Below are 22,661 nucleotides of genomic sequence, written 5' to 3' on the forward strand. Positions count from 1 at the left end.
TGAGTGAACTCCGGGAGTTGGTGATGGACAGGGAGGCCTGGCGTGCTGCGATTCATGGGGTCGCAAAGAGTCGGACACGACTGAGCGACTGAACTGAACTGAACTGAGAGGTCCCTTCCCTCAATTAGTAGCCCCTCTCCGCCTTCGCCCCACTCAATCCTGTCTTTGCATCTTCCCTCCCTCTCTCTGCCCCACCCTCTCGCCGCTTCGCGCAAGCTGGCGTGTGGTCGCGCCCCCTCATTCCGCTCCGCCTTCCCTTCGCTTCGTGCCCCGCCCACTGGCACCTCCCCTTCCGCCCTGCGCTGTGCCTGCGCCGGCTGTGTCGTGTTTTGGATCTCTGGGTAAAGTTGTTGGCTCTCCAGTTCCTGCAGAATTTTTCCACTTCTATCATGTGGCGCGGACGGCGGGGCCTCCTCAGGCCTTTGGGCTGCGGAGTGGAGGAGCTACGGTGCCGCCGGCGGGAGCGGGAGGCAGGTGCGGGTGGGCGAGGAACACGGGAGGATGGGGTTATGGCGGTCGGAGATGGGGCAACGGGACGAGCCCTGGGTTGTGGGTTCTCCTCCCATGCTCAGCCGGCTCCTTTCCCCTCAGCACTGCGGAAGGCGCGGAGGGAGCAGCAGCTGGTCAGTAAGAGGCTGCTGAGAGACGAAGCTACGGAGGAAGCCGAAGGGGGACGTGTGGTCGTGATCCTCGGAGAAGCCCAGGTGAGCGGTCAGGGTGCGTGATGACAGTCACACCCACTAGGCGGCAAATTCCTTCTGTTGTACTCGAGGGTTGTCTCCAAACCTGAACGCGAACGCTTCAACACCTCTATCCGTCTAGTCCTCAGTCGCTTCAGTCTTGTCCGACTTTTTGTGACTCCCATGTACTGTAACCCGCCGGGCTCCTCCGTCCATGGGATTCTCCCGGCAAGAATACTAGAGTGGGTTGCCATTTGCTTCTCCATTCGTCTAGTGGGTCAAGCCAGAAACCAGGAAATAATTCTTGACAACTCTCTTCCTTATCCCAACACCAATATGTCATCAAGTCCTCCCCTCCCCTCCCCGCCGTTTATTCCCTCCTAGAAGTCTTTACATGGCGTTGCCGTCAAAATTGACAGTACCCTCTTCTCTGCATACTGAACAGAAGCCTTTTAACAGGTCATCTACCGAAATTTTGCCTCTCTCAGATTCATTCTTTGGGAGGGGGTTTCAGGATGGGGAGACAACCTGTACACCCGTGGCTGATTCATGTTGATGTATGGCGAAAACCACCACAATATTGTAAAGTGATTAGCCTCCTACTAAATTAATTTTAAAACATTCATTCTTTACACATCAGGCAGATGCATCCAAAATCCATCCTGTGATCTACACACTCTAGCATAGTATAACCTCTGCCATTTGCAATCTTATCAGTTTACTCATTTCAGCCACATTGTCCTTTTTTCAGTTCTTGGAACAATATACCAGCCCCATTATTCTCCTAGAGCCTTTGCATTTGCTGCATCTAAAGTAGGTCTGCAGAATGTTAATTATACTAATTATTTGCTTATTTGTTACCTTTTTTCTAACTAGACTTTATCTTATTTGTCATCATTGAAAATTCAGATGCCTATATAATATCTGGTGTATAGTAGATGCTCAGCATTTATGGAATAAGTGAACAAAAGAACTTATTTCAGGTCATTTATTCATTTAGTAAGCATCAGGCATACCCTATGTTTATACTTTGTTTATGTGTATAGTTTATGAAGAACTTATACCTAGGTTGTGTCATTTATTCATTGTGTGTCTATTTTGTACCAAGACACCTATGCTGGGTACTCAGGTACACAAAAAAGAGTCCCTTTCTTTGACATGTTCCCAACCCACTGAAGGAGACAGATGTGCTACTGCCTGTGGTGAAGGAAACATGAGGCACAGTAGAAACCACTGAATCGTTCAAAGGATACCAGAAAGAACTAACTTCCCAGAGGCAGTGAGAAGAGAAATCTGAAGGAAGTGGAGGACCTGTGGATGGTATCCCAGGCAGAAGGGATCAATATTGCAAAAACTTGGAAACATTAAAAAAATAATTCATGTTATGCTAAATGTCGTTGCAGTATCAGTTGTATGGGGACAATGGCTGGAGGGGTAGGTTATGCCAGGCTGGGAGGTTTAAATGTTATTCTTGAAATAACCCAGTAAGACACCAAAGTAGATGTTACTCCCATTTTTCAGGTGAGACACTGGGTTTAGTCCCTTGTAGAATAAGTGGCAGGGCTGGTATTAAACAGTTTTGATTTCCTCTTCAGTCCACTCTACTGCAGGGTTGGCATTTATTAGCCATAATAGTGTGAATGACAAGTTCTAGGGATTGTACCATATTGCAGGGCTCACAGGTGGAGTCGAGCAGAACTCATGCCTTGCTATCTGGGATCGATGTGTTGCCATGTCTCATTTTCCTGCCCTGTGCTGCAGATCCAGGAGTTCCTGTGGTTGGCCCAGCGGGGGATAGAGGAAAAAGAGAGGGAGAGGGCTCTGGTCAGCCTTCGTCGAGGGTTGCAGCACCCTGAGACACAACAGACCTTCATCAGGTCAGTGTGGATGATGTGGATGGGTGGCTGGGGCTCTGGGGGATGGACAGGGGTGTGGAGGGAATGGGCAGCTAGCTGAGAAGGACTCTGGTGCTCACTCACGTAGGCTGGAGGGCAGCATTCGGACCCTGGTTGGGCTCCTGACCAGCAACCATGCCCTGCTGCAGCTTGAGGCGGCTCGGTGCCTTCATGAGCTCTCTCACTCTGAGCAGTCTGCGGTGGCTGAGGCCTGCCTGCCAGCCACTTCCTACCTTCTCACCTACCTCTCCGGTCACAGCTCAGACTTTATAGTAAGCCCTGTCCTGTCCTACCTTGTTCTTGGGTTGGATTTAAAAATTGTGCTTTTGGGTCCAGTTTGAGCTGGCAGGTAGGTAAAGGAGGAAAACCTGGTTCCCTGACAGCCACAGCCATACATGCACCGTCACCTGCCATTCCCCTGTGCTCAGATTCTCAGGGACTGGGATGCTTCATCTTTCCCATTCCCACCCCAGCCCCCACCCATGCCCTCCTCCCCCGCAACCCTGGCCCATCCACGCCCAGCCTGAGATCCTGAGGTAGGCCAAGTCCAGTGCTTTTGTTGTTCTGCTCTCAGGAGCTCTGTCTGTATACCCTGGGTAACCTGATTGTGGAGAGTGAGGCTGTGAGAAGGCAGCTTCTACCTCAGGGCATTGTTCCGGCCTTGGCTGCCTGCATCCAGGTGAGTGTCCACCTTCTTTCTTCCTCCTGGAGTACCCATCTCCTTACACGCCCCACCTGCTTTGGTTAGGCAGCTCCAGCCTCTTCTCTATGCTAAGGGATTGAAAGTCTTAGGAAACCTTATGGCCTAGGTTCCAGAGTCAGATCCCTACTCTGCTTCTAGTCTCCCCATCTGACTGTGCTGGAAGCCCTTGGATATGCCTTGTCCCAGCTTCTGCAGGCTAGAGAAGCTCCAGAGAAGATTATCCCGTAAGTAAAACTTATGTGTAGGCAGGTGTGACCTACTCGGTAGTGTAGCCCCTGGATGCCTGAGTCTTGTTTCCAACGCATTGGACATTTCAACCCCATGTGCCTAACTGGGAAGAACTTTGGGTTTGGGGCACTTTCCCACCTGCACTTCGGGTTTGGGAAGAGTGATTGACATCTTGCCTTCTGTGGTTCCTACTCACACCTCTGCTTCTACTGACAGCTTGGTCCTGGGCTCTACTCTTCCCCAGCACATACTGCAACTGTTACAACCTGGTCCAAAGCTGAACCTTGGGGTAGCCGTGGAGTTTGCCTGGTGCCTTCACTACATCATCTGCAGGTAATAGGGCAATTGGGAAAGTGCAACAGACTTCTTCTGGGGCTTCCTTCCATGACACTCAGGCTTTAGTTTCTGGAATTGTGGGGATGAGTTCCTGTCTTCTCTGGTCCTCTCTTCTTGGAGCTCAGGGAACACACAGACCTAAGCTGGTTGCCAGCTTAAGGAAGGACTGACTGAATAGTGACTGCTTGCTTCCTGTTGCCCAGCCAGGTCAACAATGCCCTGCTCATCACCCAGGGGGCTCTAACCACCCTGGGGCTGCTGCTGTTGGACTTGGCTGCGGCTGTCCAGAGAACTGAGGATGCAGGACTGGAGCTGGTATGTGGACAGGTCAATATCTGGGTGACCCTCTGATTCAGTTTCAGCTCATGTGCAGGTTGCCTCTTCCTCCTTAAACCTGAACCCCTACTTGTCTTTACAGCTGGTATGCCCTGTTGTTCGGTGTCTAAGCAACTTGCTGACAGAGGCAGCAGCAGAGACTGTGGGAGGGCCAATGCATCTCCAAGATGAGCGTGTTCTGGCAGCCTTATTTATCCTTCTGCAGTTCTTTCTCCACAAACAGCCCAGCCTGCTTCCTGAGGGCCTCTGGCTCCTTAACAACCTCACTGGTAAGCACCACGATTTGGCTTGGCCTGGACCTTTAGCTCCTGGGAATATTTCCTCTTGGTCTGGGCTGAGGTGGGTAGGATTGGGAGTGGGTTGGTTTCATGCCTGAGTTGGAGCAACTTCACTCTGACGTTTTCCCTTTCAGCAAACAGCCCTAGTTTCTGTACCTCCTTGATCTCCCTGGATCTGATTGAGCCCCTCTTGCACTTGTTGTCAGTGTCTAATGTGGTGAGCGTATTGGTAAGTATTTGGGTCCCTTGGGTCCAAGATATGGTGGCCTAAGTGTAAAACAGTGAGAGCAGACCTGAGCCCTCAGAAGTACCCTGAGCTGAGAGCAGGCAGGTGGTGTGGTATGGATTCCTTCAGGGCCAGACCATCAGTCACAGAACAGTATAGGTGTGCGTTCCTAAACTATAGTTTACTAGTTATTAACTAAGCTTCAGTTTCCTCACTTATAATTGGGAATAGTAATCCTACCAGAGGGTGCCTGAAGGGATTACAGAATATGCATATTAAGAGTGCTTGGCATGGTGACTGGGCATGTGGTCAGCACCCCATTCCAGCTATCATTAAAATCTTTGGGTTTCATTGTGGGTACTGTGTACATGTTTCTGTCTGCAGGTGCTCACAGTTCTGTGCAACGTTGCAGAGAAAGGTCCCGCTTACTGTCAGCATCTATGGCCAGGGCTCCTGCTCCCCACCTTGCTGGACACACTGGCCCTCTCTGACACTGAAGTAGTAGGCCAGAGTGTGGAGCTGCTGCAGCTGCTGTTCCTCTATCAGCCAGGGGTGGGTTTCTGGCCTTAGTCCCCAGTCCCCCTGTTCCACCATGGCCCCCTTCCTTACAGTCTTTAGTCACTTCTCTGGGCCTGGCTAGCCTAGGTGGGCTCCAGGTCCAAACTTCTGTACTCTTGTTGGGAATACACTCTTCCAAGAAGAGGTGGGCTAACTCAAGGCTGTGGTGTTTGTGTGCTGCCGCTCAGGGACCCAGTGTTGAATCTTTCTTCCCTGCTCTCAGGCTGCCCAGGCCTTCTTGCAGCAGTCAGGGCTGCAGGCCTTACAAAGGCATGAGGAGGTGGCACAGCTCCAGGATCGCGTGCATGCTCTCCAGCAGACAGCTCTTCATGGGTGACTTGACTTCTGAAAGTCATGTACTCCACTCCTTATCTCCCCTACTCCCCGATGTCCTGGCCTATAGAGCCCCTTTGGGGGTTTAGAACCATAAGGGTATCATGCCCTCAGCTCTTACACCTAAGCCTAAGCCAAGACCTCTGGATCCCAGCTCCTCCCCTTTCATCCAGCACTGTCCAGGCAAGAGGACCAGATGGAACTCAGTGTGGTATACTTAATATAGGTCCCTGGAACCTCCTTTTTTCTTCTTCTTTCCCTTTTCTTGGATTCAGTGGCTCATGGCTTTTGATGGGACAGAATAAAATAAGTTTTATTTTTATATTCAACTGCTTTCCCTCAGATGGTTGCACAATAAGGGGTAGTTGGTGGGATGCGAATCAGATCATCTTTAGACAGCATTTTCAGCACAATCTTTATACAGAACAGAATACATTTCTCCACATTGTACTTAGTCCAGCAGAGCCCAGACTCTGGGGCTGTTGTTTTTAATCCACAGTGGAGACTTCAGGCTTTGCTACTTAGCACATTCTCCAGGGCTCTAGTTACCTGATCAGCACTGAAGTTGTTCAGAGAGACATTCTTCTCTTGGCCAAATGCTGAGGAGACAGAAAGATTATTAATTATTCACTCTGCACTGTACAGGCTACCAAAGTAGTCTTCCACTTACACTGTTGGTAGGATACGAAGGGTAGTAAAGAGATATGACCAAAATGTATTTGACATGCCTAGAATTTATCCAGTGGGTCTCTAACATATCTCGGAAGCCCAGGTCTAAGTAGAATTTTGGCTCATTGTGGGTGGTCATAATGGGAAGGAAAGTGTTTCAGGGAAGTTTTAAGGGGCATGGTAGCACTGAGTATTAATCATTGTCAGGAGAGTATCACATGGGCCTGCCTCTTAATTGTGCCCTTTTAATGGCTCCTATAGTTCATAAACTAAAGTTATTTGTGTTTCCATCTCCTCTAGTCTACTAGCTTTCAGAAGGAAAATTTTTTCCTGCAAACAACTTTTAGTGCATGGCAAACTGCACTTAGCTGCACTGTTAAAACCAATCTGCCCTGGGTGTGACTCCCTGCCTTCCCCCAGACATTCCTAGGGCAAAGTGTAATTAAAAGCTGTGATTAAAAATACCATTATTCAGTGAGTGAAAGTGAAGTCGCTTAGTCCTGTCTGACTCTGCGATCCCATGGACTGTAGCCTGGCAGGCTCCTCCGTCCATGAAATTTTCCAGGCAAGAATACTGGGGTGGGTTGCCATTTCCTTCTCCAGGGGGTCTGCCGGACCCAGGGATCGAACTTTGGTCTCTCACATTGCAGGCAGACTCTTTACCGTCTGAGCCACCAGGGAAGCCCAATTATTCAGTAAGCATGAATATTTATTGTGTCTCTATGTTCAGGCAACATGAGAGTAGTTTTCAAATTGTGGTAAAATGACACAGGTAGTATGTTAATAAACACTTGGTAAAATGAAACAGGGTAAAGAGGCAATGTTACATAACTGGTCAGGGAATGCCTTTTTGAGGAGGTGATATCGAAATTCAGACCTACAAGATTACCTGAATTGTAACCTGAAAAGCCAGCTACTGAAGTCTGGCAGAAGTGCAGTCTAGGATTGGGGAACAAATGTAAAAGCTCAACCGTGTTATGCATCTTAGCTGAAAAACGTTAGGTATGTTCCATACAATTGTTCATTCAGCGTTTTAATATCTACAAGATGAGAAAAAGGAATCCACCCCTTATATACTTAAGGTTCAAGAGATTTGGACAGGAAAGCACTCAACACAGGCAACCTGAAGCCTGTTCTGAACTACAAAAACGATTTCTATGCAGGGCAGGGCCTGTCTCCACCTGTTACTTGGATACAAACACTCTGTAACTCTGCGAATGTATATTTCCTTATTTGCAACAAGATCAACAGCAAAGCTGAAGTCTGAGTCCCAGTCCCTGTGTAGGTTTCTGTGTGACCTTGGGCGGCCCTTTCTCTCTTCGAACCTTTGTTCCCCCTCCGGGGTCTCTGGTTCCCTGCGTCCCGCGCTCACCGTAGCGGGCCCAGAGCTTGGGCTGCACATCGGAGCACTCGCGGATTAGGATGGGCAGGTCGGGATTCGCTTTCTTCAGCTCCACATAGCGTTTCTCAATGAAGTCCCTGCGGGGAAGGAGAGAGCACCGCGCGTGCGGTGTGGGCACGGGCCTCTCCAGACACCCAGGAGGTCGAGGTCATGACCCTGGCGCCCCGAAGCCCACCCGCCTCACTGGGCCGCGCCTCACCTGACGCCCTGGCTGCCGGGCGAGCGCTGGCACAAATGGATACGAATTTCACGAAGGCCCAGTTTGCCTCTGACTCCACGAATCGCTGCAGCCGCCGCCATCTCGGCTAGTACTCAATCATCCACCCTAGACCTTCCGGCCAAGTAATCCTATCAAATCAGCTTTGGACGCTCCAGCCCCGTGATAGGTTGGTGTACGCAAGGGGCGGGGTCACGCTTACCCAATGCCATAAAAGCATTTCCAGTCAACGCCTGCTTTGATTTCTCCGCCCGCGGCCGAGACGGAAAAGCTGGGGCCCGAAAGGAATTGTGGGCGGTCTCCTGAGGTGCATTGTGGGGAGGTTCCTGTAGCATTGTGTTGTTACTGGATCCTCAGTCGTTGTTGGGGTTGAAAAACTGCGGACGAAATGCCGGAGCGAGATAGTAAGGCTCGGGTCATCTCTCCTTTTTTCCCCGCGGGACTCGGGACATGTGGCGTGTTATTTTGGCTTCAGAATTTAAGCCGTATATGTGGGGGGTGGGGCGGAGTGGAGGCGGGCCGGGAGTGTGACGCTTGGACCCTGGCGAAGCACTTGGGCCCCGAACGAGGCCGGGAAATTCCAGATTGTCCCTAAATCTTGTTCTTGTCCCAGCCCACGACAGATAAGATTTATCTGTGAGCCTCCCCCAACCCCTATCACTTAATTTTCAGTTACGTCAGTTTATCTTTTGCGTAGTATCTTAGATGTCATGTTCAGGATTTCTTGGCTGATCCTCCAGCCTGGTTTTAGGGGTCCCGTCCTCTGCGCTCCCGTAGCTACTTGTATTTTTTGCTTTAGCATTTTTTACATTGTATTGTCAGTGTCCCTGTTCTTGACTTTTTTCCCCACTAGATTGTGAGCAAGTTGACAGGAAAAGACATCTGTATTGTTCACTACTGAATCCCCAACTTTTGCACAGGACCTGACTCTAAAGAGATTTATTAAATTAATATCAATTCTTTTTCTTAGGCGAACCATTCTCCAATCCCTTGGCTCCAGATGGCCACGATGTGGACGATCCTCACTCCTTCCACCAGTGAGTGTTTTGACGTAGAACCATGGGAATGAGCTGGGGAATGAGCGAAGTGGTGGTGGTGATAGTGAAAGAATTCTGAATGTCTTGTCACGAAGAATGGTCAGAGAATCATACCACTTGCCCTATTATCTCTGTGAACTTTAACTGGGTCAGGCCAACTGCATAAAAGTGTTAGAGGGGAAATAATGACAGAGTGAGTGCTAATTTTTTTAAATTCATGTTTAATTTTGCATTACTTAGGAATTAATTTTTGTATAAAATTAAAACATCAGAATGAAGTCAATGTTGTCTTTGATAACATTCCCAATTTCATCCCCTTTTTTAGAGGTAGCCATTTTACCTTTTTTACACATATCTTTTTTGCTACTCTTTTTAAATGCATTTATACACATGCATTTATATCTCAGTAAAATATTGCCTTGTGAGTTAAAATATTAAAATTAAGTGATGTTACATTGTGTGTATATAATTTTGCCATCTGATGATCTTCCCTTCTCAATATCTTAGTCCTTATTTTCATGGCAGTGACAAGGACTTTTTTTTTTTAAGTTTGTCTTTTGTTAGTTTCATTTGCAGATCTCTGGTACAGAATATATATATAAATATAAGAGGGTAGAGGGAAAGTTTTTCCTGTCCTACTTGTTACCTACATACTTGTTGACATCAAGTATACTAATAGCCAGTCCTACTTGGTTCTTGTTCTGCCTCAGCAGCAACAGAAACCAACCCTCACCGTTAGTGTGATACTCAACTTCATCTTCCTCCCTGGCAAGATACCCTGCCTTCATCTTCCCTCACAGCCTGTCCTCTGGCTTTCTCTTAGCTCAAGCCTTGTCTCATCAATGTCCCTCCAGGCGTGAGCGTGGATCCCCAGACTATGGGGCAGGGAGAGGCGTGTGAGGTTCATGTAGTAAGTGTCCAGGTGGCTGGAGCTGGACTCTGCCACACAGTACACACAGAAGTGATTCCATCCCGGTGCCACCAGCTGTGATGGCTGTACATCCCCCACATAGGTTTCTAAAATGCTGGTGGATTAGGGCCAGGGCTCATACCCCAAAATCCCACCCTCAGAACTCTATAGTATGGGATAGCTGTGTCCTAGTGACCCCAAGTGGAAATGTAGTCAGCCCCGAAGTAGGGATGCACACCTCTGCTGAAGGACTCCCTTCTTGACCAAACTCTAGTCAGGCTTCTGCAGGGCTTATATTTTTCTCCAGGTCTCCTGAACCCAATTTTAGCAAAGAATTCTGTTAGGGTATGGAGAATACCATCCATCCATCAATCAGTCAATGAGATCCAGTCACTCCTCTTGCTAATCTAATCAAATTCATCTTCCACTTTGATGTCTGAGTAATTTTCCATAAATTCCCTATTGTCTCTGTTGTATTCAGAGTTGAATTTTGATCCTTATCCCCTTTTGCAATAGTCTTAATTTGTATTTTGGTAGTGTTGAAGAGTCATTTTGGGGGAGACCTAGCAGGATTCTTTGCTACAGTGGGCTCAGCAGGCCAAGGAAGAGGCCTGCTCTGAAGAGAGTTTAAACGAAACTTACTTGAGTTTGGTCACTGTATCAGTTAAAATTACATCTTATACCATCAGTGCTATGTTCTCCACATTTGGGAAATACTGTCACAGTTTATTTATTAATAGTCTCCAGTGAGAGTTTAGGTCCTTCCCAAGTTTTTATTTTTTTCGAAACTGTAATTAGATCTCTTTCACAGGCCTTATACACATAATGCCAGTAATTGACCAGGTTAAATACAGTTGAATGGAGTTGCTCCATCATAGGATATTACACATTTAAATTTTAAGAAAGATACTGGCAAATCATCCTCCTAGTTATCTATGCTGATTTATATTCCTGTCGGTGATAAGAGAATATCCACTTCCCAAATTCTCACTCATTCTTGATTTATCAAACTTAATCATTAGCACTGATGCATTAAAAAAGGCATGTCTTTGTTTTAATTTGTATTTCCCTGATTTCTAGTAAAGTGAACCATATTTTTTACATATTCCTTTTCCAATTCTCATCGGGTACTAATTTGTAAAAATTTTTGCCCTTTAGATCAAAACTCACTAATGAAGACTTCAGGAAACTTCTCATGACCCCAAGGGCTGCACCTACCTCTGCACCACCCTCTAAGTCACGTCACCATGAGTAAGTTCTGGGTTGATCCGATCTGTGTTCTGACTATTTCCTATGGAAAATTTATTGAACTAGATGTCTTAGGAACTCGAAAGCACCCCCCCCCCCCGTTTTTTTTTTTTTTTAAGTCCATGGTTTTGATTCTCTCCCTCTTGAGAGTGAAGCTCCAGGAAAGACTGGGATGCTCTAGGGATCTCAGTTTTTCTCAGAGTATGTTCCACGGACCGTTTGTTGGACCAACTAGAGTTGCTCCTGGTGCTTAAATAAGATTTCTGGATCCATTCCAGCCCCACAGACTCAGATTCTAGGGCAGATGTTTGGGTATATATAATTTTAGTAGTCCTTCAGATGGTTGTGATGCTTTCTAAAATTTGAGAACGACTCACCTACAAATATTGACCTGGATCTCTGCCTGATTAAAACTGACAGTTTTTGCTTTGGTCAGTATTCTGGGCTTTTCTTTAATTCTCAAGGGTACTTCTTGGGGTTTCTGGTGCTGTGGCAATATTTTGCTATCCATGAATTTCTTTTTTTGCTAGGATGCCAAGAGAGTACAATGAGGATGAAGATCCAGCTGCACGAAGGAGAAAAAAGAAAAGGTAAAGGAAGGTAGAGGAGTATTGGGTTTTGTGGTGGATGGTGTTTGGGGGTAAGGAATAGGGGCTAGTTAGGAGCCAAGAGATTGAGGTTTTCCTTTCCTGTCTTGAGGTTCTCTGCTTTCATAGTGGAGAGGAATGATACTTAGAATGGCAGTTTATTTGGCAGTTTAGGGCTTTGGAGCCACCTTGCGGTGTTTTAATCTCGTCTTTACCAGTTTCTTGCTGGATATTCTTGGGCATTTTGCTCAACATCTCTAATCTTCAGTATTCTCATGGGTAGAATCAAGATAGTGGTAATAATTTTTATTAGGTTGTCATGAGGATCAACTGTGACAGTCCATGTAAACACTTAGTACCAGTTCCTGGCATATAGTAACCATCCAGTCAATCTTGGTTGCCACTGTCATCATTGTTATTGCTATTTTTTATATACCAAGCTTCCTGGATCTCGAACTTTACTTTTTCCTCTCTTCTTGAGGAGGACTGGCAAGAAATGACCTATTTTCAGGTGAAATTTGGAAGGTGATAAAAATTCAGGTGACTTTCTGGTTGCCATATGGAAAAGTCTCATACCTGTAGAGACTCAGTGATATAGAGCTGGGTGATAGTGAAGGATTCTGAAGTGACAAATGGAGTATACTGAGGTGGCTTTAGAACAGCATATCTGTGAACTGGAAGAAGCTGTAGCTCTAATTTTGAGGACTGCCAAGAGGTGGCCAGGAACTTCCCTGGTGGTCCAGTGGCTAAGACTTCGCCCTCCCAATGCAGGGGGCCTGGGTTCAATCCCTGGTCAGGGAACTAGATCCCACATGCCCAAGCAAAGATCGAAGATCCCTTGTGTCACAATAAGACCTAGTGGAGACAAATACTAAAAACAAAAAGAGCTGACCAGCAGTGCTGTCAGGACATATATGAGTTTTCAGCATAGAGAGTTGGATGAAGGTATAAAGAAACAGGCAGAAACAGGCTGAGGCTCACACATTTGCCTTTCCCTGGTCACAGTTATTATGCCAAGCTTCGCCAACAAGAAATTGAGAGAGAGAGAGAACTAGCAGAGAAGTACCGGGACCGTGCCAAAGAACGGCGGGATGGTGTGAACAAAGATTATGAGGAAACGGAACTGATAAGCACCACGGCTAACTACAGGGCTGTGGGCCCCACTGCTGAGGCGTGAGTACTGATCGGGCCAGGGCATGATTCTCAGCACTGCAGAGTCATACAGTGGCAGTATGAATTCTTCACATTTTCCTTGCTCTGGAAAGTCTTTTCCTCATACCAAGCCATTTCAAGAGGCGCTTCCCGCCCACAAAGGATGGTTATTTTTTTTTTCTAGGCTTCATTTTTCAATTTATTTATTCAAAGGCTAGTTCTTAGGTGGTCTGTTTCATTCTCCAGGGACAAATCAGCTGCAGAGAAAAGAAGACAGTTGATCCAGGAGTCTAAATTCTTGGGTGGTGACATGGAACACACCCATTTGGTGAAAGGCTTGGATTTTGCTCTGCTTCAAAAGGTGAGCCTTCATTGGTAGGTGGAGAGTAATACTGCCATGCTGAATGCTCTTTTAAGGGCCTTTTTGGGTGACGAGGGAGATTGCCCTTAGTTCAAACCATCTAAAAGGTCTAATGGTGACCCTTCTGTAGGACCAGTTGCTATTTGTCTTTCAAGTCTCAGCCTCAGTTTTATCTTCTTGGGGAAGCAAACCTTCCCTTATCACCTAGGTATGGTGGTCTCCCCCTTCCTCACCTCCTACTACCTGTGCACTTGCATAGCTCTTCTGTTTTATTTATAGCAGTTATCACATTTTGTTGTTTAATTGTTTAATTTGTCTGCATTTCTTTTTATAAGCTCCATTAAAGCAAGGACTATATTGTTTTCTTTAGTATTGAATTCTTAGTTCCTGGCACAGTGTGGCATAATGGTATTCAGTAAAGATATGTAAAGTGAATAAATGGATAAACCTTAAGTGCTTTCCTGTCAGGTACGAGCTGAAATTGCCAGCAAAGAGAAAGAGGAGGAAGAAATGATGGAAAAGCCCCAGAAGGAAACTAAGTAAGTAAACACCAGGGAGAGCTTGAGAGTTTAGAAAGGTTGGGCCAAACATAGGAACACATTTAGCAAGAATGTTCTTTCTGTCTTTTCAGGAAAGATGAGGATCCTGAAAATAAAATTGAATTCAAAACACGTTTGGGTGAGTACAGAATTTCTGCACTAGTGCCTCTGCATTCCAGATGACTTGTAGGGAATTTAGTGCTCTGGGCAGGATAAGCTTCCCCTCTCCCTCAACCAACTCATCTCTTTTTTTTGTCCCCAAACCAAGTAGCTCCCACATACTACTACTCTTAATAGAACTCAGATGTGGACTTACTTATTTAATATATATTACTAATGTCCCCGGTAGTTATTTCATATATGTTACTAACGTCCCTGGGCTTCCCAGGTGGCGCTAGTGATAAAGAACCTTCCTGCCAATGCAGGAGATCCAGGAAATGCAGTTTCCATCCCTGGGTTGGGAAGATCCCCGGAGGAGGGTGTGGTAACCCACTCCAGTATTCTTGCCTGGAAAATCCCATGGACAGAGGAGCCTGGCAGGCTACCGTCCATAGTATGGGTCGCAAAGAGTCAGATACGACTGAAGCAACTTAGCACACTCACGCACTAATGTCCCTTCAGTTAGGCTGGACTCTCTCTCAGATTTGGGCTTATCCATTAAGGGAGGTAGCATGGTTGGTGATTAAAAACTCAGAATTCGGAAACCTGCATTTGAATCCTGTGGTGAAATCATGCAAGGCATGTGATTTGGGGTGCAACCAACACAGTTTCTCAGCTCCTGCTTGTCCACTTGCAAAATGGGGTTAATATACCTCATGAGGTTATTGGGACAAAGAGAAATAATATGTGTAACATGCCTATCACATTGGGCATGTAGTAGTGCTATTTTTCCCCATCTTCAGATCTTCATCGGTATTAGTGTAAACTTCATCCTTCTTCCTCACAGGGCCTAATACAGTGCTAGGCACACAGTATTCAGAAGGCAGTGTAAGAAGGGTGGATAAGAGCTCAGACTTTGGAGTTAAATGGCCAGGGTCCCATTCTTTGTTCTGTCTCTTAGTAGCTCTAGGAGTGCAGTAGTCAGATGACTTAAGTGGTAGTAAATCACCTAACTCTCAGACTTGGTATTCTTACAAGCTAAAAGTAAACTGCAGCTGCTGTTGTAGAAGGTTCTTATTGGCTACTTGCTGCTGTTTCTCATTTTGTAGGCCGAAATGTTTACCGCATGCTCTTCAAGAGCAAAGCATATGAGCGGAATGAGCTGTTTCTTCCAGGCCGCATGGCCTATGTGGTAGACCTGGATGATGAGTACGCCGACACAGACATCCCCACTACTCTTATCCGCAGCAAAGCTGATTGCCCCACCATGGAGGTGAGTGACCCAAGTCCCAAGAGCCTGCCGCGTGAGCCTCAAACCTGGTAATCAGCCTTGATGTTGCCCTGAGCCTCATCTACCACATTTAACCAAGTTCTGTCCACATTTTAACCTCCCGAATCTCCGTTGAATTCATTGACTTTTCTGTCTCCGCCAGTGACACAGTAACATTCCATTCTTAGCCATCATCTCTTGCTGAAACTATTAAAAGAGGCTCCTAATTAGTCTCCACACTTCCACTCTGTTTCCCTTTCAGTATTATATTTACCTTTATTATTATTGAGATATAATTTACATACCATACGATTCATCCCTTTAAATTGTACAATTCAGTGGCTTTTAGTATATTCATAGAATATACTGTGAATGTGTAACTTGCATCAAAATCAATTTTAAAACATTGTCATAAAAAACCACAAAACATTTTTATCACCTTCAAAAAGAAACCCTGTACTATATGGCCATTACCACTTCCCATGTCTTTCCATCCTCTTTTCCATTATTTTTATACATGACTAGAGTGATGATTCCACAACATGAACTTTGTTTCATCACGGTTTAGAAGCTTTTGATGATTTCTTACTGTTAGGATAAAAAGCAAAGTCTTTATCATGGCCTGTGAGGCCCTGTAACTCTGGCCTTTGCAGTCTGTTTTTACCTCACTTTCTTGTTTGTTGTCCAATCACCCTGGCTTTCTTGAATGTACTAAATTCACTTTTGACCCAGGCCTTTGTATGCTGTTTCATCTGTCCAGAATGTCCTTTTACAACACCTCTACCTGTCTTCACCTAGTTAATTTTCACCCATCCTTCAGTTTGTTAAAGTAAATGAATGAATAAATGAGGAGAGTCCTGCTCAGTGGGATAACATTCTTCTTGGATTTTTCAGGCCCAGACCACACTGACTACAAATGACATTGTCATCAGCAAGCTCACCCAGATCCTTTCCTACCTGAGGCAGGGTACCCGTAACAAGAAGCTCAAAAAGAAAGATAAAGGTAACCGGGAGGGTTAGGGAGAGAAACCTTACCCTTTGAGGGGCTTTTGAGGATGGAACCAAGGTCTCCTAGAGCCTTCTGTTCTAGAGCATTGGGAGGCTCCTGGGGACCTGAGAAATATGGGAGCAGTGAAGCATTAGGAGGGGGATAGTTACATCTAGGTTCTGTCTGCTTGACCCACCTAGGAAGCAGTGGTCAGTTTTGAGGCATGGGGAGGGGAAGTAGGGATAGCTTTTGTTGTCCCATCTTTTAAAAAGAAGATGTATAAAAGGGTATTAAGAGCTAGGAAGCATGGTGATGCTGGGTGGAAATTAACTCAGGAGTGTTCTCCTTACTCTGTTTATGTTACAGGGAAAATGGAAGAGAAGAAACCCCCGGAAGCCGACATGAAGTATGTATCCTAGCCCCTGACTCCTGATCTGAGGGAAGAAGGTCTTCTGGGTTTCCTGTCTTTGGCATTTGGGGGACGCCTTGGTGTGAGAATCTGGAAAAATGGTTGGGGGAGATAGAAATATGTGTGACTTTGTCAGCCTGGGATCTCTGTTTTCCTAGTATATTTGAAGATATTGGGGATTATGTGCCCTCCACAACCAAGACTCCTCGAGACAAGGAGCGGGAGAGATACCGGGAACGGGAGCGTGATCGGGAGAGAGACAGAGAGCGGGAGCGAGAGCGAGAGCGGGACCGAGACCGGGAGCGAGAGCGGGACCGAGAGCGAGAAGAAGAGAAGAAGAGGCACAGCTACTTTGAGAAGCCAAAAGTGGACGATGAGGTGAGTGGGAGTCCCGGGCACCAGATGGAGGGGCTGCCTATCTTTGTGGCTGCCCAACCAGGTATAGAACCCGCATGAGTTATGTAGGTGCCTCATGGCTCCATAGTAGCAACTGGGTCAACTAATCTGTCCTGGAAATGTGGGCAAGAGGTGGGGTAGCAAATTGTTTCAAACTTGGGGGAGAGATGAGTGGGCATCCTTTTTGGTGACACTCACTTCAGTTTCTGTTTTCTTTCCAGCCCATGGATGTTGACAAAGGTGAGTTGTACCTGTGGCATCTTGCATTGGCTCTGGCAGTGCTGCTTTGTTCTGGACTGAGAGTCTGACTCAGATTTCAGAGCTGCCAAGGGTGGGACTGGGGAACTTCCTATTCTGGGTTCTCGAAAGATCCATGCCTTGCTTTATGGGGTAGATAGAAGATAAGTGTGGAATTCAGTCTTCCTGCACAATAGTAGGTCATATTTGTTGTTTTTTTTTTAATTTTTATTTTTACTTTATTTTACTTTACGGTACTGTATTGGTTTTGCCATACATTGACATGAATCCACCACGGGTGTACATGTGTTCCCAAACATGAACCCCCCTCCCACCTCCCTACCCATAACATCTCTCTGGGTAATCACTGTGCACCAGCCCCAAGCATGCTGTATCCTGCGTCGGACATAGACTGGCGATTCGATTCTTACATGATAGTATACATGTTACAATGCCATTCTCCCAAATCATCCCACCCTCTCCCTCTCCCTCTGAGTCCGGCCATATTTGTTTGATGTAATTCTCCCAGCTCTGGGGTTCTGAGGATGTGAGGCAGGTTGTTGAGCGAAGGATGTTCTGGGTACACGACTGCATCTCAAGCAGAGTAGCTCGTTTTGAGTTGAAATTTGATTAAAACTTCTTTAGTTAAAAAAGAATTCTGTTGCTTAAAAAAATGTTCTTACAAAAAGCACAGGTGGGAAGTGTGTTGTAGGGAAGAGGTTGTAAATTCCTTATTTAAAAGTCTGAACAGAGTTCTCTTTTGCACAGGACCCGGATCTGCCAAGGAGTTGATCAAGTCCATCAATGAAAAGTTTGCTGGATCTGCTGGCTGGGAAGGCACGGAATCATATCCTTTATTTCAATGTTTTCATGGGTTCTAGCAAACTGTTCTCTTTTCATTCCAACTCCACCTGCTTCCCCTTAACCACCACCCCTTCCCCCCAACCCTCACATGTCTTGCTCTTATCCTTTCGTGCTGGATTTTGACAAGGATGAAGTCATGTATTTCCCCTTTTTCAAAGGACCCATTCATGTTCTAGCCCTCTTCTTAAGAGTTTTCATGTTGGGGCTTCTAGCCCTTGGCCCTTTCTGCTTGAAGTTTTTCTGCTGTTGGTAGAATTATTTTCTTTAATGTAGCATATGCTGAAGAAGCCAGAGGACAAGAAGCAGCTGGGAGATTTCTTTGGCATGTCCAATAGCTATGCTGAGTGCTATCCAGCCACGTACGTGAGAATTTTTCTTTTTTTTCATTTAATAATAATCGTCACATAGCTTTTTATTTATTTTTAATTTTATTTTTGGCTATGCTGGGTCTTTTTGCTGTGTGTGGGTCTTTTCTAGTTGTGACGAGCGGGGGCTACTCTCTAGTTGCAGTAGCTTTTCCTGTTGTGGAGCTCAGGTTCAGTAGTTGGGACACGCAAACTTAGTTGTCCACCTGCATGCGGAATCTTTCCAGATCAGGGATTGAACTTGTTCCCCTGCACTGGTGGGTGGATTGCTAAGCAGTGGACTACCAGGGCAGTCCCGAGACTCTATTGAAGAAGGCGGACTGGGACGATCGGAGAACAAGTTTGGGGGTAGTAGCAGTGATGTGGAAATTTGACTTGCTGGAACCCAGGGGTACTTCTTACTAGATAAAGTATTCTGTTAGGCTCTGTGTGGGAGGCCTAGGAGGGATGGCTATTCCTAGGCATATAGTCTCTCAGTAGGTAGGTTTCTGAATGAAGCATAGGAGTCTGGAAATCCACCATCTCTTTTAAACTGTTGCTTCTTTTTAGGATGGATGACATGGCTGTGGACAGTGATGAGGAGGTGGATTATAGCAAAATGGACCAGGTGTGGAGCTGGAAGAATGGGTGGGGGCAGTTACTGTTAAACACATATCCCATTTCCTCCTCCCAAAAGATCTGTCATTTCCTGAGGCTCATCTTCCGTTAGCTGGAGTAGTAGGAGCAGTGGCATTGTGGGTCTTGGGCAGCTTAAGTGTTTTAAAGCGTCATGACAGAGTCAAATGAGATAGGGCCAAGAATATGTTTCTTTTTATTTTCTGTAAAATGCCAGGCTTTGAATTCCATCTTGGGCAGTAAGCAGGCCTTTAGTGCACATGTAGAAAAGGGCAGAAGGAATTTCAGTTTTTAGAAAATAACTGGCAGTGGGAGGTGGGAGGGGGATTCAGGATTGGGAGCTTGTATACACACTTGGTGGATTCATGTCAATGTATGGCAAAACCAATACAGTATTGTAAAAGTAAAAATAAGTTTTTTTTTTTAAAAAGAAAATTACTGGTAGGAGAAAAAGGAAAATAACTAGAGTTTTATTATAGCCAGGATTGATATTTCCTCTAAGCCTTAAACAAACACCAATAAGGGTGAAGAAGTGTCATCTTTTTCCTTGTTCTCTCTGTACTTTTGTGCTTAACAGCATGGTTTAATTCTGTTTTGGAGCCTTGCTTAACCCTGGCTCTGCTAGGTATTAGTGTTGTGACCATGTCAAATTATGTTACTGCTTATTCTTCAGTTTCCTCATTAGGAAAATGGAGAGAACTCTTAAGTTCTCTCAGAACAGTTTCTGAGAGAATTAAATAAGGTACATGTTAAATGTGCAGAATAATGCCTGGCCCATGGGAGTGAGTGAAGTGAAAGTCGCTCAGTTGTGCGACTCTTCGCGACCTCATGGACTATACAGTCCATGGAATTCTCCAGGCTGGAATACTAGAGTAGGTAGCCTTTCCGTTCTGCATTGGATCTTCCCAACCCATAGTAAGTACATAGTAAACACTTATTATTAAGGTAGGATTTATTAATGATAAAACCTGGGATTATGGGAGAGCCTGGCTTTAATCAAGGGCTAAAATTTGATTTCCACTGACAACTCTTCCTTCCCTGCCCCCCCATTCTGTCCTGCAACAGGGTAACAAGAAAGGTCCTTTAGGCCGCTGGGACTTTGACACCCAGGAGGAATATAGCGAGTATATGAACAACAAGGAGGCTTTGCCCAAGTGAGTCTTGGTACTAAATATAGCCAAGAGTGAGGAGAGGGATGGGGCGTGGTTAGAGGGTGTAGTCTGGCTGAAACATTACAAAATCAGTTCTCTGCTCATAGGTCCTCTGGGAATACCTTGCTACTGCTCTGTAACCTCTGATGCCTCCTTCCCTCAACTCCCCTTTTTTCCCTTCAGAGCTGCATTCCAGTATGGCATCAAGATGTCTGAAGGGCGGAAAACCAGGCGCTTCAAGGAAACCAATGACAAAGCAGAGCTTGATCGCCAGTGGAAAAAGATTAGTGCGGTAAGTGGGACTGGTTCTGGGTGGGAGGGCCTGAGCTGGGAAGACATACTTGCCCACAGATTCAGGAACCAGGCAAGGGGTTGGAGAGCCATGGAAGTAGGAGAGAGGTCAGCCTTGGGTTTCAGGTGAGCTTAGAATGGCAGTCTATCAACTATAACTGTTGTTCTTGCAGATCATTGAGAAGAGGAAGAAGATGGAAGCTGATGGGTGAGCAGCATTATTTTTCCTCTGTGGGACTGGTGAGAATTGCTTAGTATATTGATCTTATGTTCATTTCTCCTCCTATTGCAGAGTTGAAGTGAAAAGACCAAAATACTAAAATCTCTGGTTCCAACTCCAAGAATAATCTCCACAAGGATTTACTCCCCACTGCTTGCTTTATACAATTCCAAAAAAAAGTTGAAAGATTTTTTGTGTGAATGTATATAAATTTTATTGTATAATGTTTTGATCCCATTAAAGTTGGTTAACCTGCTGTCTTGTCTTATGTATGTTGAGGGCCCAGTACACCAAGAAGTCTTCTAATCCCACTGATTGTATAAAAATCACATGGAAAAAGTCAGCTCAGTTCTTTGCTGAGCTGTGCTTCTGTTAATAGATTCCTAAGCAATATATATAGTAGCCAGGATACCCAGTGGAGAAGGGATGATTGACCCTCACTGATAGGCAGAGAAAAATAAAGATGATTGGTCTTAAATAGCAGACTCATCTGGGGACCTAGTCTTAGGGTAGAGGTTCTCTGGGACTTAGGGTTAGCCCAGTGAGCTGCCAATCTGATCCCAAGGTTGCGCATGACTGGGTTCTAGGTGAAGGCACCTGATGAGAAACACTCCTGGGAACAAAAAACCTTTCACAGATTTATGCCTTGCGGGGATCTTCAGTAATTCCAAGCAGAAATCACTGCTCATTGGGTTGGAGGGGAAGTGAGGAATCCCTCACTTGAGGAATCCCTGTCCTAGCTAAGAGGGGTTTGGTGCCCTTCAACACACTGAACAGTTTGTCAAGACCTAGGTGTGGGCTCTCTGGCCTTCAGCTCACTCCACCACCCTTTTCTTCTCAGCTTAACTGCCAGTACTTTGGTACTTGTCAACAAAGGTCACAGTTTATTTCTGGCTGGTCCATAGCTGCCACTGCCTGCCCAGAGGTACAACCTGACGGCTTACAAGATCCAAGAAAAGCTAGATGGCTGCCTTAGCCATTGCCTTTGGTTACTTTCACCTTGAGAGAGTAAGGGTTTTTTGAGGAAGCCAGCTTTGTGCATGGCATCTAGGAGGCTGAAATTGGGCTCTGTCTGCAATAACACCTAGATGGGTTAATTTCAGACAGTGATACCCTGATTTCTTGGTGGTTGGCAGCAGTCACAATTAGGGAAAAGGTCACAGAAACCGACCTGGCTCAGATGAAGATACCTAGAGGGTCACTTAATATCCAGACCTGGGAGTTGACTGCCAGTTTAAGTTTCTGCAAGTACCACCAAGCCTTGTGGAAGTAACCAGGTGGCTGCATTGTGAGGAACAAGGACTCACAAGACCATACAAGGGACTTGGAGCCTCGCTGAGGTCTCTTAACCTCACTTATTTCACCTCTTCTGAAGGGAGCTGGGTATCAGCATGTAAGATGTCTTAGAAGGCTTATACTACAATGTGAGAACATTTTCTTCAGACAGGAGCCCATGCTCCTCCTCATCTGTCCCACAATACAGAGTGCTCTCATCTTTGCAGAATCTTTGGTAATCAGAATGTCAACTGTTGTGCCAATTTTTCCTTTTCAGCAACTCCTTGCCAGCTCAGCACTGCTCGCCCAGTCCTGCTGAGGGTCTGCAGCCAAACAGTAGGAACTGATGGGGCACTGTTGCTTGGGCCACGAGGATGTTCAGCATCCATCCGTGGCTGCAGCTTAAGTGTGAGTGGGCTGCCTGCTGTCAGGGACCCCCGCAAGGCAAATTCTTGCAGTGTGGGCTTTTGTTGCTTACTGATCAAACTGGTTGTGGTTCATCTTGGTCTTTCACCAAGCCATGAATGACTGGCGTCCTCCTCTCCTCCCCTGAGGGCAGGCAGTCATCCTTACCTTTCAGGGGTGGTTGTTCCCTCACTAGATCGTGTCTGACTCTGAGACCCCATGGACTGCAGCACGCCAGGGTTCCCTGTCTTTCACTATCTCCTGAAGTTTGCTCAAATTCATGTCCATTGAATCTGTGATGTTACCTAACTATCTCATTCTCTGTCGCCCTCTTCTTTTGCCTTCAATCTTTCCCAGTATCAGGGTCTTTTCCAGAGAGTC

At 46.0% G+C, this 22,661-nt stretch overlaps 3 protein-coding genes across 4 annotated transcripts; 2 read left to right on the forward strand and 1 right to left on the reverse strand.

Annotated features, from left to right (window-relative positions):
• The first annotated feature begins 308 nt into the window (after window positions 1-308).
• TMCO6 (transmembrane and coiled-coil domains 6) lies at window positions 309-5,896 on the forward strand. Of its 2 annotated transcripts, none has more exons than XM_052643057.1 (12): window positions 309-474; window positions 592-704; window positions 2,442-2,557; window positions 2,664-2,847; window positions 3,150-3,254; window positions 3,417-3,502; window positions 3,723-3,839; window positions 4,046-4,169; window positions 4,261-4,447; window positions 4,591-4,685; window positions 5,067-5,234; window positions 5,464-5,896. In XM_052643057.1, the coding sequence occupies exons 1-12, from the start codon at window positions 390-392 to the stop codon at window positions 5,575-5,577; spliced, it is 1,494 nt and encodes a 497-aa protein (XP_052499017.1). In that variant the 5' UTR covers window positions 309-389; the 3' UTR covers window positions 5,578-5,896. The 2 variants fall into 2 exon arrangements, with proteins under 2 accessions (XP_052499017.1, XP_052499018.1); XM_052643058.1 differs by having other exon boundaries at window positions 4,046-4,157.
• A 78-nt stretch (window positions 5,897-5,974) lies between these two features.
• NDUFA2 (NADH:ubiquinone oxidoreductase subunit A2) lies at window positions 5,975-7,985 on the reverse strand. Its single transcript, XM_052643059.1, has 3 exons — window positions 7,844-7,985; window positions 7,615-7,721; window positions 5,975-6,172 (listed from the first exon to the last, which is right to left on the reverse strand). Exons 1-3 carry the CDS (start codon window positions 7,942-7,944, stop codon window positions 6,081-6,083), a joined length of 300 nt encoding a protein of 99 aa, XP_052499019.1. The 5' UTR covers window positions 7,945-7,985; the 3' UTR covers window positions 5,975-6,080.
• A 142-nt stretch (window positions 7,986-8,127) lies between these two features.
• Window positions 8,128-20,856, forward strand: IK (IK cytokine). The gene is made up of 20 exons (XM_052642838.1): window positions 8,128-8,265; window positions 8,832-8,898; window positions 10,967-11,059; window positions 11,587-11,646; window positions 12,649-12,816; window positions 13,042-13,156; window positions 13,625-13,695; window positions 13,788-13,834; window positions 14,904-15,067; window positions 15,959-16,067; window positions 16,419-16,458; window positions 16,620-16,839; window positions 17,079-17,097; window positions 17,863-17,941; window positions 18,237-18,317; window positions 18,873-18,930; window positions 20,004-20,092; window positions 20,273-20,381; window positions 20,554-20,588; window positions 20,673-20,856. Exons 1-20 carry the CDS (start codon window positions 8,250-8,252, stop codon window positions 20,698-20,700), a joined length of 1,668 nt encoding a protein of 555 aa, XP_052498798.1. The 5' UTR covers window positions 8,128-8,249; the 3' UTR covers window positions 20,701-20,856.
• Window positions 20,857-22,661: the final 1,805 nt, after the last annotated feature.

The sequence above is a fragment of the Budorcas taxicolor genome, chromosome 7, assembly GCF_023091745.1.
Source record: "Budorcas taxicolor isolate Tak-1 chromosome 7, Takin1.1, whole genome shotgun sequence".
Lineage (NCBI taxonomy): Eukaryota > Metazoa > Chordata > Mammalia > Artiodactyla > Bovidae > Budorcas > Budorcas taxicolor.